Source organism: Geotrypetes seraphini, chromosome 1 (assembly GCF_902459505.1).
Source record: "Geotrypetes seraphini chromosome 1, aGeoSer1.1, whole genome shotgun sequence".
Lineage (NCBI taxonomy): Eukaryota > Metazoa > Chordata > Amphibia > Gymnophiona > Dermophiidae > Geotrypetes > Geotrypetes seraphini.
Window position 1 is genome coordinate 447869059 of NC_047084.1, and position 16022 is coordinate 447885080.

Consider the following 16022-nt stretch of genomic DNA (forward strand, 5'->3'; position numbering starts at 1 on the left):
GGATTTTTCACAATTGCAACATAGATTTGGTCTTAATAAAACACAAAGTTTTAAATGGTTGCAGTTGAAGCAGGCCATTCAGGTTGGGTTCCCTGAGTGGAAAACATTAAATAATCAATATAGTTTAAAGTTCTTATGTTTTCAAGCAGACTTCCTAGGACATCAAGCCGCATTGTGGTATAAATTAATATCTGGATATTTGAATAAAAAACCAAAAAATGGTCTAAGAGATATTTGGAGCATTGAGATTGGACATCAGATTAATGTATCTCAATGGCCACTAATTTGGTCTTGGAGAATGGGATGTACAGTGTCAGCATCTATGAGACAAACTTGGTTCTTTTTATTACATAGAGCTTTTTGGACCCCTACACGTTTGCAAAAATTAGACAGTTCTAAGTCCAATAAATGCTGGCACTGTAATCTAGAACCAGGGACATTAGATCATTTATTGTATCATTGTCCCTATATTAAAACTTTTTGGAATTCAATTTGGCCACAAATTAATAAATTGATGGAAAATCATATTGCAATATCATATAATACAATATTATTTGGAATGATGATGAGAAAAAAAAGTCAAATTTCACCAGAAAATAACAAGCTTTTATTAATTATGACAGGGGTTGCCATTCAGCATATAACTAACAACTGGAAGAATTATAACAACCTAAATTATACATTTTGGTGGAATACAATATGTCATATATTTAAAATGGAAAGAACAATAGCAATACAAAGGGGGACATATACTAAATTTATAAAAATATGGGGGCCATTGACAAAATACTGTAATGAATAAATAGTAGGATTTTTCTTCTTTTCTTCTTTTAAGGATCTTTTTTTATGACACACATAGAGGGGGGGTAAGGAAAATAATTTCTACACAATATGTTATAATATATTATACAATATGTAATGTATGATTGAAAAATAATAGAAGGGTGGGGGGAGGGAGAGGGGATAAAATTTATTTAGAACATAATGTATTAGATATAAAAATGTTATTGAATATTCATCAATTGTATTCTAACATGTTGTACACTTTCTGTAAAATTTGAAAATTAAAAATATTATATTAAAGTAATAAAAGGGTGGGGGGAGGGGGAGGGGGAAAATTAAATTTAGATATATAATGTATTAGATATAAAAGTGATACTATGTATTTATCAATTGTATTTTAATATTTTGTACACTTTATGTAAAATTTGAAAATAAAAAATAATGGAAAAAAAAAAAGAGAATGACACGGTGACAAAATTCATCACCGTTCCCGTCCCCGCGGATAACCGCGGGAAACCATCTTCATGTCATTCTTTATGGAGAGAGGGAAGAATCAGAGTATGAATGGCTACAACCACTGACCCACAAGCTTTGCTTTGAAGAATGCTGGTGTAGAAGGATTGAGGTTGAAATAGACACTAGAAAATGACATGGGATTATTTCCCGCGGTTATCCGCGGGGACAGGGACGGTGATGAATTTTCTCACCGTGTCATTCTCAAATCCAAATATCAAGCAGACCGCTGTGTTTTGAACAATTCTAAGTTCTCACTGTTTTTTTGGGTATACCCATATAAACGATATTGCAATAGTCCAGTATAGAGAGCACTAGTGATTGCACTAGTAACAAAGTACATCAAATGAAGAGTTTTAAGTCTTACTTACTATTTTCTTCACTTGAATCCTGCTAGACCAGTCCAGACACACATTTGTTACCCTACAAGCAGATGGAGATAGAACCACACTTTTTCCAATGACATCATCAGTTGGAGTGGTATAGGCAGTTGCTAGTACTTTCTATCTCCAAGAGATAGTGTGGTCTGTTGGACTAGTGCAGCAGGACTTCTTAAGCCCCAGGGGCAACACCCTTCAGGCTGTTCTCCTAAGATAGATCCAGATTCCTTGGATCTCAAGGAAAAGGGAAAGGTTGAGTTGGAATAGAGTTAGACACCAGTAATGCAGAAAATAAGCCATCAGTTGTCTTAAGACAGTGTCTCTCAACCAGTTCTTAGCATATACAGCAGGTTTTCAGGACATCCATAAAAATATACATACAAATCTCAAATCTCTCTCACTAAAGCACAATTACTTACTGTAACAGGTATTATCCAGAGAAAGCAGGCATATATTCTCATATATGAGTGATGTCATCCATGGAGCCCGGTATGGACAGTGGTAAAGTGTATTGCCATTAAGATTTTTCAGAAAGTTTGCGCATGTGCGCGTGCCTTCCCACCCAACACTGGCTTGCGAGGTTGTCAGTTCTAAGCCCAAGTGTAGAAGCCAACTTGGGTAGGTGGGTGGGTTGTGAGACTATGTGCCTGTTGTCCCTGGATAACACCTGTTACAGTAAGTAATTGTGCTTTATCCTTACACAAGCAGGCAACATATTATCACGTCGGATTCCCTAGCTTTAATAAAGGGATGGAGGGAGAGTTGTACTCTAAGGAAACAAATGCTTGTTGCCTCGCAAGAAAATCAGGTATACTGTCTGATACAAGTAGGCAGAGACAAGGGAATTAAATGAATACAGACTAAGAAAAAGAACCCTATTCGCAAGAGGATAAAGGGAAGAACCCAGGGAATACTATCATAATAAAGGTTGTAAATAATAAGACGACCTCATAGCGGCAGGGGAATCCAAGCATAAGCGAGGAAGATGGCAGAAAGATTCAAAAAGAAAATAAAAATTGAATACTGGCAAAAGTACATATATGGCCAACTAGACCAAAAAGAGTAGGTAAACCAAGGTGTGGTTCAGAAAGACACATGGGAGTGAAAGGGAATTTTGTCAAACAAAATGAAAGCATGGTTCCCATTGGTTAAAATAGTTTCAAGGAAACTAGAAAAAAACCACAGTAGTAAGGAGAGAAAAACATTACTGTGGACCACAGAAAGAAATAGGGGTGGACTGGGAATAAAGTCACACGTTAAAAATTCTCCCAATGAACACTGAGAGAGCTTTGGTATGTCTTGAAAATAATCAAAGCCAGAGCAAGGATGGCATGAACAAGTAGCACTTCCTAAGAAATATGCTGGAATAAAGGAAAAACAGCACAGAAGTGTAGTAAAGCCATGGTGAATGGGTAATCCCTGTATGAAAGGAAAATAAAGAAACGGATACGCAAAGTTATTGCAGAAACTGGTCTCTTCTTCTATTGAAAGAAGAGGAGAGCAGTGAGCTCAGAAACTTGGTCTCAAAAACAAGTAAGCTCAGAAACAAGTAAGAGAATATATGAGAGTAGAGACACTTTGCTTTATCTTTGTACTCAAGTCTCTACTCTGCAATCCATTCAGCAAGACAGCTGATGCAACTCATGGGTCACATGCCGCTGTATCGAGCGATGGTGCGCCCACATCTGGAATACTGCGTTCAATATTGGTCGCCGCACCTCAAGAAGGACATGGCAGTTCTTGAGAGAGTCCAAAGGAGGGCAACGAAACTGGTAAGAGGGCTGGAAAACTGCCCATATGCTGAGAGGCTGGATAAACTGGGGCTCTTCTCTCTGGAAAAGAGGAGGCTCAGGGGGGATATGATAGAGACCTTCAAAATACTTAGGGGCATAGAGAGGGTGGACAGGGACAGGTTCTTCAGACTAAAAGGGACGACAGGTACGAGGGGGCACTCAGAGAAACTGAAGGGAGATAGGTTCAAATCAAATGCAAGGAAGTTTTTCTTCACCCAAAGGGTCGTGGACAAATGGAATGCGCTCCCGGAGGAAGTGATCCGGCAGAGTACAGTACAGGGATTCAAACAGGGATTGGACAGATTCCTGAGGGAAAAGGGGATCGTGGGGTACTGAGGGAGGTGCTGGGGTGTTGCATAAGTATAGACAGCTCACCAGGTCGTGCAGGTGCAAGGCCGGAGGGTTAGGACATTGATGGGAAGATAGGACTTCGATGAGAAACCTAGGGGGCAAGGGGGCCCCTTCTGGTGATTAAGGCAGGTCATGACCTGTTGGGCCGCCGTGGGGGCGGACTGCTGGGCGGGATGGACCTCTGGTCTGACCCGGCAGAGGCACTGCTTATGTTCTTACATGACCACCACAGCTCATGCTACCTCCTTTTGCAAGACATAAGAATAGCCTTACTGGGTCAGACCAATGGTCCATCCAGACCAGTAGCCCATTCTCACGGTGGCCAATCCAGGTCCATAGTACCTTGCCACAACCCAAGGAGTAGCAACATTCCATGCAACCAATTCAGGGCAAGCAGTGGCTTCCCTCATGTCTTTCTCCAGGAAATTGTCCAAACCTTTCTTAAAACCTGCTAAGCTATCCACTTTTACCACAACCTCTGGCAACGCGTTCCAGAGCTTAACTATTCTCTGAATGAAAAAAAATATTTCCTCTTATTGGTTTTAAAAGTATTTCCCTGTACCTTCATTGAGTGTCCCATTAGTCTGTCATTTTTGACATTCTACTCCACTTAGGATTTTGTAGACTTCAATCATATCTCCCCTCAGCCGTCTCTTTTCCAAGCAGAAGAGCCCTAACTATTTTAGTCTTTCCTCATATGAGAGGAGCTCCATCCCCTTTACCATCTTGGTCACTCTTCTTTGAACCTTTTCTAGTGCCACTATATCTTTCTTGAGATAAGGAGACCAGAATTGAATGCAATACTCCAGATGATGTTGCACCTTGGAGCGATACAGGGGCATTATAACATTTCCTTCATATATCATTTATATGTCTTAAAATGATTCCATAAGTAGTTCTGGAAAGTTAATTTGCAAATTAAAATTCCTCGCAGAACTCTCTAAACCGTTCCAATTTCCTCCATAGAGCAGAATTATAATTCAATAGAGCTGAATTAACTTCCAAATCACTTAATTTTAGTATCATGATCTTCTAAAGTTTTTTTTTCCATACTAGCAATCTGTTTCTCAATATGTTGCATTTGAATAGCATTAACTTGCATCTGGATAGTAATTGAAGCAAATTGAGAAGTCAAAACTTTACCAAGCTTCAAAACCGCTTGCTAAATCAATTCCAAGATGAAAACAGAAGGTCAAGGCAAAGAAAATTCAACCATTGAAAAAAGAAGTAATCTACCTTCACCTCCTTCAACTGGCATCAACTTCACCAACACAGGCCAATCCTTTGATCTTATCCACCTGGAGGCAAATAACTAGGTTTATCTCCTATACTGGAAACCTCCCTTTTTGCATTCTCCAGTTGCAGCTTCTTCTGATATGCCAGCATTGCAGGGGTCTGCAAACTCCTCAAGCTTTAAGAGGAAGGCTTTGCAAAAGAAGATTCTAGGATACTTTAGACAAAGTATGATGCCAAATCACCTGGCATCATTGTCAAGGCAGCTGGAGACATACCAAATTCAGCTGACAGACACCATGCGCAGCAGAAAAGTATCCAGCAGACCAGTCATAGAAGGTAGCTAAAATTTTGAATGGTACACATTCAACTGAATCATCTTCTAGAATCTAGACCAGTGTTCTTCAACCTTTTTACACCTATGGACCGGCGGAAATAAAAGAATTATTTTGTGGACCGGCAAACTACTAAGACTGAAATTTAAAAAAACATTTTCACCCCGTCTCCACGAGTTCGGTCCCCGCAAACCATCTGATCCCATCCGCACAAGCCTCAGTTATGATTTTATATTGAACATATTTTATTAAAGTATAAAAAGAAACAATATTCTGTACAATTGTCATTTTATAAATACAAATATACAGAGCAAGGACCAACAAAACCCCTGTTTCCCCTCCCCTTCACATATATCCCCTCCACTATCAAGAAAACTGAACAAAGCAAATTATTACAGAATGCTACACAGAAATATCATGCTAACAGAATACTGCAGTCACACATGACAGGAATAGTGTTAGGGGAGTGCTGGAAGCTAAAGAAGCACTGCCTGGGCTTTGTAGTCCCCAGTTATGTCTCTAGCAGGATATATAGTTCAAATCTTATATATTCTAATGACAAAATAGAAATAAAATTATTTTTTTCTACCTTTATTATCTGCCCATTTTGTTCTGCTTTCTTCTGTCTTTTCTTAAATTTCTTTCCAAGATCTTCAATCTATCTGTCACTTCTGTCCCTTCCTGTCTTCTACCTATTATTCCAATATCCAGAACCTCCTTTTTCTTCTTACTGCATCCACCCTGTGTCCAGCATCTCCCATCTACTCCGTCAAGTCCTACTCAGTCAAGTCTGCTTTTTTCCTTCACCCTACAACCTCCATGTCCAACATCTTCCTGTGTTCTTTTTTTCTTCCCGTTGCTGAGCCATCCAGCCAACCCACCATCTTTCCCATCCCAGTGCCTCCCTTCTTTTCCCTATCTTAATCCAGCAGATACCTTCCATCACCCTACTCCCTCCATTCCTTATTCAGCATCTTCTTCTTGTCTCCCTATTCCCCCTTCACCATGTCCAGCATATCCCCTCTGTCTCCCTACTCCCTCTACCCATGTCCAATTTCCTCCCTTGGCTGCTGGCCTCGATCCACTCTTCCAGCACTCGATTGCTATTAGCCCTGCCTTCGACCCCGGTCCTGCTAAACTTGGCAGCAAAAACAAAGACAAAACCTACCCTATCTTCAATTATGGTCCCGCTAAATCAGACGACTAGAATGAAGACAGAAGCCGCGGGACCTTTCCCCTTGCCTGAATTGCTATTCGCTACAAGCTCTGCCGGTCTCAATCCTGCCCCTCAAAAACAGGAAGTTACTTCAGAAGGGGGCAGGATCAAGATCGGAAGAGCCTATAGCGATGCAGGCAGGAGCAAAAGTCCCGCGGCTTCTGTCTTTCTTTTTGCCAGCCGTTTGTAGCAGTACCGCATCTGATCTTAATGCCGGCCCTGGAAGGGAAAGGGGAAGAGATGCCCGACAGGAAATTTAATTCATAGATCTCGCCGGCCCTGCGCGGACCGGCAGAAATTTTCTGTGGACCGACACTGGTCCGCGGACCGGCGGTTGAAGAACTGTGATCTAGACCATTAGCACTGGAAAAAGCACCATGAAGCTCAATGAAGTACAGTTGGCGCCATCTTTGGCTCCCAGGAGGAAAACATAATTTAATGATTTTTTTAAAGAAATGCTATCTTTGAATGTATTTTTCAATTTAACAGACTTGGAGACTATAGACTTATCTAAAACAAATTTACCATCGATCCTTCCCCCCCTAAAAAAGAAAAAAAATGAAACAAAACCAGAGTACAAAGGGAAAATGCAGTAACTTACCTTGTGTATTTCATTCTCAATTTTGTCAACTAGCAGTCTTGGCACATTCAAAAGAACACTTGCCCCATCCAAAGTATACTGGTCAACATGGCCCTGAATCACAGAATCCACAGCTTCCTTCTCCTCTGCCAGAAAGGAAAGCATATCCATGACTGATGCCCACATATCCCGAACCTATCAAATGAAATAAAGAAGAGTTTTAATACGATTGCTCCTTCTCCCCTTCATCCCTTCTCTCTCTAGATGTATGGATATACACTCTCCTATTTTAATTGGAGTTACTTTTTCTTTAATTTTACGTTGAATCATATATTGTACATTGCTTTGGCCTTCCTTAAGATAAGAGAGTATATCAAATTTTAGATAAACAAACATTCCCTCCCCCCTTTTCCCCTTTAAATGATTGGGAGAGATAGCTCTTGGGGAGAGGGGGCGCTGAAGGGAGGTGGTAAGAAGTATGGGGAGAGCTATGGTATGGAATAAAATTATTCAAACACAAAAAGCACAGTTACTTACCGTAACAGGTGTCATCCAGGGACAGCAGGCAGATATTCACATGTGGGTGATGCCATTCACGGAGCCCGGTACAGACAGTGGTAAAATTGTATTGCCACTAAGATTTTTTTTTTTTTTAGAAAGTTCACGACTGGCCACACTGTGTATGCACGAGTGACTTCTCGTCCGATGCCAGCTCGCAAGGTCGTCAGTTTTATGCCCAAGTTAAGCAGCCAACTAGGGGAGATGGGCAGGTTGTGAGAATATCTGCCTGCTGTCACTGGAATACACCTGTTATGATAAGTAACTGTGCTTTATTCTTAGAAAAGCAGGCAACATATTCTCACATGTCTGACTCCTTAGCTTTAGTAAAGGGATGGAGGGAGAGTTGGCCTCTAAGGAAACAAACGTTTGTTGCCTCGCAAGAAAATCAGGTATATTGTGATAATCAGGTATACTGTGATATGAGTAGGTATAGACAAGGGAAGGAAATAAATACAGACTAAGCAGAAGAACCATATCCTCAAGAAGAGGATAAAGGGAAGTTACAAATAATAAATGACCTCATAGCCGTAGGGAAATCCAACAAAAGCAAAAAGACGACCCAGAATTCCACAGTGAAAGCAATCCAAGCTATGAGAACAAAAAAAAAACTGTGGATGTAGATGTTCGAATGATGATTTATTAGTTACTCTGCACAATAAAAACATATAAATACAAATATAAGTATAAGTTTATAGTCCACACATAATTGTCCATAGGCAAGAAAGACACCAGAAAGATTCAAAAAGAAAAGAAAAAATGGATACTGGCAAATGTGCATATATAGAAGATAAGACCAAAAGGAGCAGGTAAACCCAGGTGTGGCTCAGGAAGACACAGAAGGGAGTGAAAGGGAATTTGGTCAAGCAAAATGAAAGCGTAGTTCCCATTGGTTAAAATAGTTTCAAGGAAACAAAGAAAAAAAAAAAAAAACAATAGTAAGGAGAGAAAGACATTACTGCAGACCATAGAAAGAAATAGTGGCAGACTGGGAGCAAAGCAACATTTAAAAAATGCTCCCATTGAGGGCTGCGAGAGAGCTCTGGTATGTCTTGAAAATGACCACAGGCAGTGCAAGGGTGGCAAGAAGTAGCACTTCCTAAGGAATATGCTGGAAAAATGAGAAACCAGCAAAGAAGTATAGTAAAGCCATAGAAACATGACGGCAGATAAAGGCCAAATAGCCAATCTAGTCTGCCCATCCACAGTAGAGAGTTGTGCAGGGACAGAAATCCCACCTGTCCCCGTGAGGAATCCTTCCATCCCCACCCGTCCCCATGAGGAATCCCCTCCGTCCCCACCCATCCCCGTGAGGAATCCCCTCCGTCCCCACCCATCCCTATAAACTTCAGAAATAGTTATTTCATTTAATTATGCTACTGAATTAAAGGCTCTGGTAGAAACCCATTTACAAATAAGCAAAGAGACTTTATTAATTTGGAAATATTAATTGGGAAGAATACATACTTTGTAAACGGGTTTCTACCAGAGCCTCTAATGTTTATAAATTTTTATCAACACAACTAATATACTACTTTATCCTGAAGCAAAAAAAAAAAAAAAAAAAAAAAGAAATAGAATTTTTTTCCTACCTTTGTTGCTTGGTTTCTGCTTTCCTCATGTTCTCATTCAATTCCTTCCATCCACTCTCTCTCTTCTCTCTGCGTCTTCCATTTGCTCTGTTACTGTGCCTCTCCCTTTCTCCCCCCTTCCAAATTGGTCTGGCACCCATCTTCTTCCCCCCGCTCCCCCCATAGTCTGGCATCTCTGTCTTCTTCCTTGCCAGTGTCTTCGCCCCACTCTCTCTTCCCCATTTCCTTTCAGCGTCCTTCTCCCCCCATCTTCCCCATGTCCTGTCAGCGTCCTTTTCCTTCCTGTCTTCCCCATGTGCTTTCAGTATCCTTCTCCCCCCTCTGTCTTCCCCAGTGCTTTCAGCGTCCTTCTCCCCCCTCAGTTTTACCAATTTCCCTTAAGCGTCTTTTCCTCTCCACTCCACCTTTCCTCCCTCCCTGCCCCTTACCTTCGTGGTGCTTCCCCGCTTGACCGACAACAGAACAGGCCCGGTCCGACAAACCTCCCTGCCCTGAATCCAGCTGCTGTAAGAAGGAAATTTAGATTCGCGGCTACAGGGCAGGGAGGTTTGTCGGACCGGGCCTGTTGTCGGTCAGTAGGGGGAAAGCGCCACGAAGGTAAGGGGATCTGGCCGGCTCTTCAACCCCTCCTAAGGCTGCCCGGGGCGGATCGCTTCCCCCCCTTGGTACACCACTACCTTGAATTTCTCCTACCTGCCCTGCCGCAGCACACAGCCGACTGGAAGTCTTCCCAATGTCAGCGCTGCTTAAGCCCTCCCTCCGACGTCAGCGCTGACATCAGGGAAGACTTCCTGTCGGCTGTGTGCTGCGGCAGGGCAGGTAGAGAAAAGAAGACGAGCCTCGCGGCTCGAGTGCATCTAACCACGCAGGAATCCCGCGACCCTAGTGGGCGTCCCCACGGGATCCCCGTGACCCTAGGGGGCGTCCTCACGGGATCCCCGCGACCCGAAGGGGGAACCCGCGGGATTCTCGTCGTCCCCGTTCAGCTCTCTAATCCACAGTAACCATCATCTCTTTCTCTCTCCGAGAGAACCACGTGCCTATCCCAGGCCCTTTTGAATTATTGTATAGATGTATTAAATGTAGCCGTAAGGCATATCTCTTTGTGTTTTCATTTGAAATTTTTAGAACTCCTCCCCAGTTTCGACCATTCTCGCTTGGGTCTACAGTGGTCTTGTGATCTGGGGGTCACTATCTCAACGGATCTCCTTCAATGTTGTCTCCGGTTGGCATTGCAGATGAGATTATCTGATGCCCTATGGGAACTTAATTACAAAACAGTCATTAGGTTGCACATGTCTCCCAGTTGGATGCTCGTTGGATGCTCGTTGTCCCAAATGTCATGTTATTGGAGCCGCTTTGGGGCATATATTTTTTAATAGTCCCCAGATACGTGTCTTCTGGGGGAGGGTCTTGGATCACATTTCCACTTTATGGCGGGCCCGCTGTATAGTCTCCCCGCATTTTCTATTCTTCCAATGTTGAGTGGCGGTCCCGGTACCAAAGGGCCTGCGCTGCTTTTTACGTATGGCACTCCTGTAGGGAGAAAAAGTTATATTATTGCGTTGGTTGGAGGCGTCTCTCCCCTTTTTGGAACAGTGGAGGGCAGCCATGATCCAGCTTCTTCAGGTGGAACAACAGCTGGTCTCTGTTATGGAGTCTAGAGCTTCAAGATGTTTGGGCTCCCTTCTGGAACTCTCTTACGCCTGCTGCACGCAGTCATTTACTTAACTTGTGAATGTTATTTTGGCTGGGCTTCTCATTCACTGCTAATTGCAGAGAGTACAAAGAGTTTTCGGTGCACAACTGGATTCTGGTGGGGGGGGAGGGAAAAGGGTGGAAACTGTTAAAACTGTTCCTTGCTTGTTTTTCAGACTACTATTTCTTGTTATTGCCTTGTCTGTTATGGCTATTCCAGTTGTAATTTCTCTTTGCTGGATTAATAAAAATATTTCTAAAAAATAAAAAATGTAGCCGTAAGGGATGGAGTTATAGATTTCTGCATCAGCTTATAAAATTCCATATGATATCTGTCTGGTCCTGGGATTTTCATCAGAAGACCTTCCTGTATAGCCTCCTTCACCTCGTCCTCTGTAAATGGGTTATTAAGTATAGCTAGAGAATGTACTGGCAAATGTGGCAGGGAAAGGCCACCCAGATATACATCACCATCCATCAAGTCTGATTATGCAGTATAAAGGGTCTTATAATATTTATAAAATACATCATTAATCTATGTCTGTACACGCCAAATGGCCGACCGAAGTTCGGAATTGTAATATATTGGATTCTCCTCTCGATTGACATTTCACTCTTGCCAGGAACTGGCTGCATTGGTTATCATAATGGTGGAATTGATACCTGTAAAAAGCTCACACTTTCATGGCTCGTTCGTGTAGTAATTCCTGAAGAGCATATTGGGAAGTCAGTAACTGGGATTTGAGTGCAGGGGTGGGGTGTTGGCCATAAAGTTGTCAAGTCTGACATAATTGTCGTTCCAGACGTAGAATTTCCTGGTCCCGGGCCCTCCGTTGGTGACATGTATATGACATTATCTCCCCTCAAAGCACTGCCCTGGCAGCCTCCCAATACAGAATATGGTCCGATTGGTGCCCCTCATTATGCAGTTGGTAGTCAGCCTATTTCTTGCCCAAAAATTCCTGAAATTTTGTGTCTTGATATAGACGGAGAGGAAATTTCCATCAAAAGGGGCTTGGTGCACTAGCATCTAACTTTATATGAAACAATCATTGCATGATCTGACATGTCAAAGGAGCCAATTTCTGCGGATTCTATCTGAGAAAGAGCAATCATGAAACTAACCAGTAATCTATTCTGGATAATGATGCATGAACTTGGGAAATATGGTAGTGTCTCTCGCCAGGTTGTAAAGTTCTCCAGATGTCAATAACATCCAAAGCAGAACAGAGCAATGCAATACCTGTATAAGGCTAGATCCGATTGTTGGGTTGAGGATGAGATATGTCTATGGAAGATCATGTACATAATTAAAGTTGCCTCCCAATATAATAGGAATATCGAGGTGTTGACTTAAAGAGATCAGAGAGGTATAACATTTCTATTCATACATGTTAGGCACACATATTACACAGAACCACACACATTATAATGTAGTGTCCTCCCAGGTCAGCCCATATGTGCTGCACTGTAAAGGAAATCCCTTCACAGATCAAAACTAATACACCTGCCTTGCGTTGCATCGCAGAGGCTCCCAAAATATGCCCTACCCACCATCTTTGAAACTTGGCATGTTCTGTTACTGACAGGGGTGTGTCTTACAGAAAAGCAATATTTGCCTTCTGTCAATTCAGAGCTCGCAATATTTTTTGCCTTTTGACCATCAAGGTTACTCCATTAACATTCCAGGAGACACAACTTAAGGGCATTAAATAATAGGTATCAGACAGTGATGTTTCTAAAAAGGGAGGAGTGGGCCCTCCCAACCTATGATCTCCTCCACTCACAGAGCACGGACACCCCCAGCCATTCAAGGCCACACCAGGATGAACAATGTCAAGCTTTTATCTCAACCAACCCTTCCCCCCTCCCCCTCCCCCTCCCCCTCCTCCCACTTACATTCCCCATCTTACAAGACCTCCTTGCGGTCTAGAAGTCTAGTGGAATTCCTCCCGCTTCTCTTCTCAAGCTTTAATACAACAACATGATAAAGGCACTCCTGTAATCAAGAAATAGTAAAAGTTTAGTCTAGTCACGAGGTCTGGACTCCAGTCCCCCACTGCAAACAACTTAGGGTAAAGTTCTAATGTGTAAAATCAGGGAACAGCCCTATCCGGAAATGGTGTTTCCGGTAGACTCGGTGCCTGATGAGGCCCACAAGCAAGTGACAGATGCTCTGAAGGAGTCCCACTCATACATACCGACTTCCAGAACCTTGATACTGATTATTAATAAAGCCACAAAAGCTCCCAACCTTTCAGAGTCTTAGGCAGTCTACTGCTGAATCTTTGGATATCAGTTGTCACCACATATAATTACTATCGCCAAGCATTTCCCCAGAATTCCCATTCTTGGTTAATATTCAAGTGTGAAATATTATAATGGTAAGTCAAACGAGCCTGACAACATTGCGGAGACCTCGTTTATGAACCCGGGTCATGCATGAGAATTTAAATGGCTAGGGAGTCTAATCGGGTCGCAGCCCCATAGTGGAAGGCTAAGTTCCCTCCTTATGTCTGGCGGGGAATATCTCGGGATCTAAGTAATACATAGCTTCAGTAATGGGCACCCCATGCCAACCTAGTTCTTGCCCGGGGCACCTCAGTGAAACAAGATCCGGACTCATGCTACAGAAAACAGCCACTGTGTTACAGTCCCTCAAGGGTCCCCCATTTTACCAAACAGGGGTTCCCCCTCAGGGCATTACACTATTTGACATATTTCCCCTAGGTTTCCTCTGCTGAACTGAAACCCCTCTTGTGAGTCTATTGCACTGAAATGTCCAAAAAGGTGATCTCATTATCCAATGTGATCAGCAGGTGAAAAGCGGTCATGCAAATCTCAGCAGGCCCCTTAATAGAAGCCCCACCACCACTTCTCCCCCTAAAAACTTCAGATAACTGACGCTGTACTTCTCTCATCCAACTCAGCACCACAGCAGCTAAGGTCTAAGTTTATAAAGAAGCTTCCATTGTCGGGAGATCCTGGGCAAATTAAAATGCCTTCAATACTGTAGTGAAAAAAGTGCTTGCCCTTCGTGCCTTATCCGGAGCCATGCTGGGTATAATAAAGCAAACTAGATTTTTTCCTGGAAGAGAATCGAGCACTTAGGTATAAACTCCTTGCGCTTGGTTTGTAGAGCAACGGACTAGTCCTGAGAGCAATAGAGTTCTCATAGGTGAGTGGACCAGATAATTTTATAGCTCTAAGAATGTCCTGCTTATGCACAGAGTTGAGCAGCTTGAATATTACCGTGCATGGCCCCGAACCAGGTGCTCCCAGCGGGCCCAGCCTGTGGGCACATTCTATTCATAGCGGTCCATGGGTCATCTGGAGATATAACATGCAGAGAATCCAGGATTCTAAAAAGGAACGGAAATCGCCATCTTAATCGCCTGAGGAAGACCGACCAGCAGCAGATTTCCCTAGCAGGAACGGTTTTCCAGGTCATTGATCTTCTCTTTAAGCACTATAACTTGCACTCGAAGGTGCTGCTGTTCGGTCTCCCACTATTGCACATGGTCTTCCGGGGTGGCAAGACGTTGCTGGTAGGTGGAGAATTAAGGCCTCCAAGCATGTGTCCACTGTGTCCAGCTTATCCACTATGTGTTATAGTTCGGTTGTCAGCAAGCCCTTCAAGATTATTTTCACTTTATTGATCACTTCGGCCACCCAGGCTGAAGTGTGGAAGGCTTCCATCCGCCACCTTGGAGGACCCTAGCACAGACCCTATCTTTCTCCCGTTCTGGTAATTTCAAGGTCATGAGGCGCTCGATTCATTACTCAATTTGTCCACAGTTTGGTCAGGTCACCCTACAAGTTGATTAAGACAAAAAGTTTGATAGTGGGTGAAATAACTGTTATAACAGAGGAGTTGCTCGCTCTACCGACGTCTGCTCAGCGGCTTGACATCACGTGACCTCCTAATTTTGTCAATTTAAAAGTTATTTAAAAGTGATACCTATTATTTAATGCCCTTAAGTTGTGTCTCCTGGAATGTTAATGGAGTAACCTTGATGGTCAAATAATTTTTGGTCTGAAGTTTGGGGAAGGATATCTGCTATTCTACAGTTAAAATCAAAATTATCCTAAAGTATAAGATTATTATTTTCAGATCAATTTGTTTACCAGACACCACCAATGAAAGTAAACATTCTGATATTATAATTGCAACTGCATTGAAATCAATTTTTCATGAATAAAAAGATAATTGTAAAATTTCATTTGCATTTTGGTGGAATTTGTTATGTTTAAATTTACAAATATGAAGCTAAAATAGCGGTTTAACTAAGACTAAAAAATCTGAGAGCCATTTGAATTGTTTTGCTCTAAAATGTAAATTAACAACTTGACAACTTAAACCTAATTTTTCAGATTCATATTGCAAATACTTTTTAGTAACTTTCTATGTATATTTTGTAGTTTCATATGTAATGATCTTAGAAAAGGTAGAAAGGCTCTGGGAGGGGGTGGAGCTAAGATGGGGGCATAAATCCTAGATGAAGAGGAGACATCTTATCTCAAAGTTTTTTCCTCTTAACTATGCCCCATACGAAGTACAAGGGGATAGTGAAAGTGGTTCCCCCAGTCACACAAACATCCTCCTCGGTGCAGTAAACAATGAAGTGCATTGCATTCAGGGCCTCCATAGCCAAAACCAGAGGGATTGTCCTAGTGTTGGCCACAGGTGATGGAGAACCTGCAGCGCTTGGGTTTGATGTTACTCTCTCTCCTCTAGCCTCTCTTCCGCCTCACACTGCTCAAGTGGCATTGATGGTACACTCTCCTGCTGAGATTATGAAAGAGAACTCCTGTTGGAGGTCAAAACGCCATCAGGAACAGAAGTGAAAAAGCTGGCTCTAGAGTCCAGTTGGGTTTACCAGCAGGCTCAGAAACAAATATCGAGAGAGGCGTCTCTGGAGAATATTTGGAGAATTCTACAGAAGTTGGACAGGACTAGAAAAATCTGCACAAGATTTGACTCGGATAA

At 42.4% G+C, this 16022-nt stretch overlaps 1 protein-coding gene across 1 annotated transcript in view; it reads right to left on the bottom strand.

Moving 5' to 3' along the window:
• HAUS6 (HAUS augmin like complex subunit 6) overlaps nt 1–16022 on the bottom strand; it is a 206432-nt gene that overhangs the window by 84190 nt on the left and 106220 nt on the right. The window contains exon 8 of the mRNA XM_033920660.1: nt 7206–7379. Coding sequence (XP_033776551.1) covers nt 7206–7379 — 174 coding nt within the window. The remainder of the gene's footprint in view (nt 1–7205; nt 7380–16022) is intronic.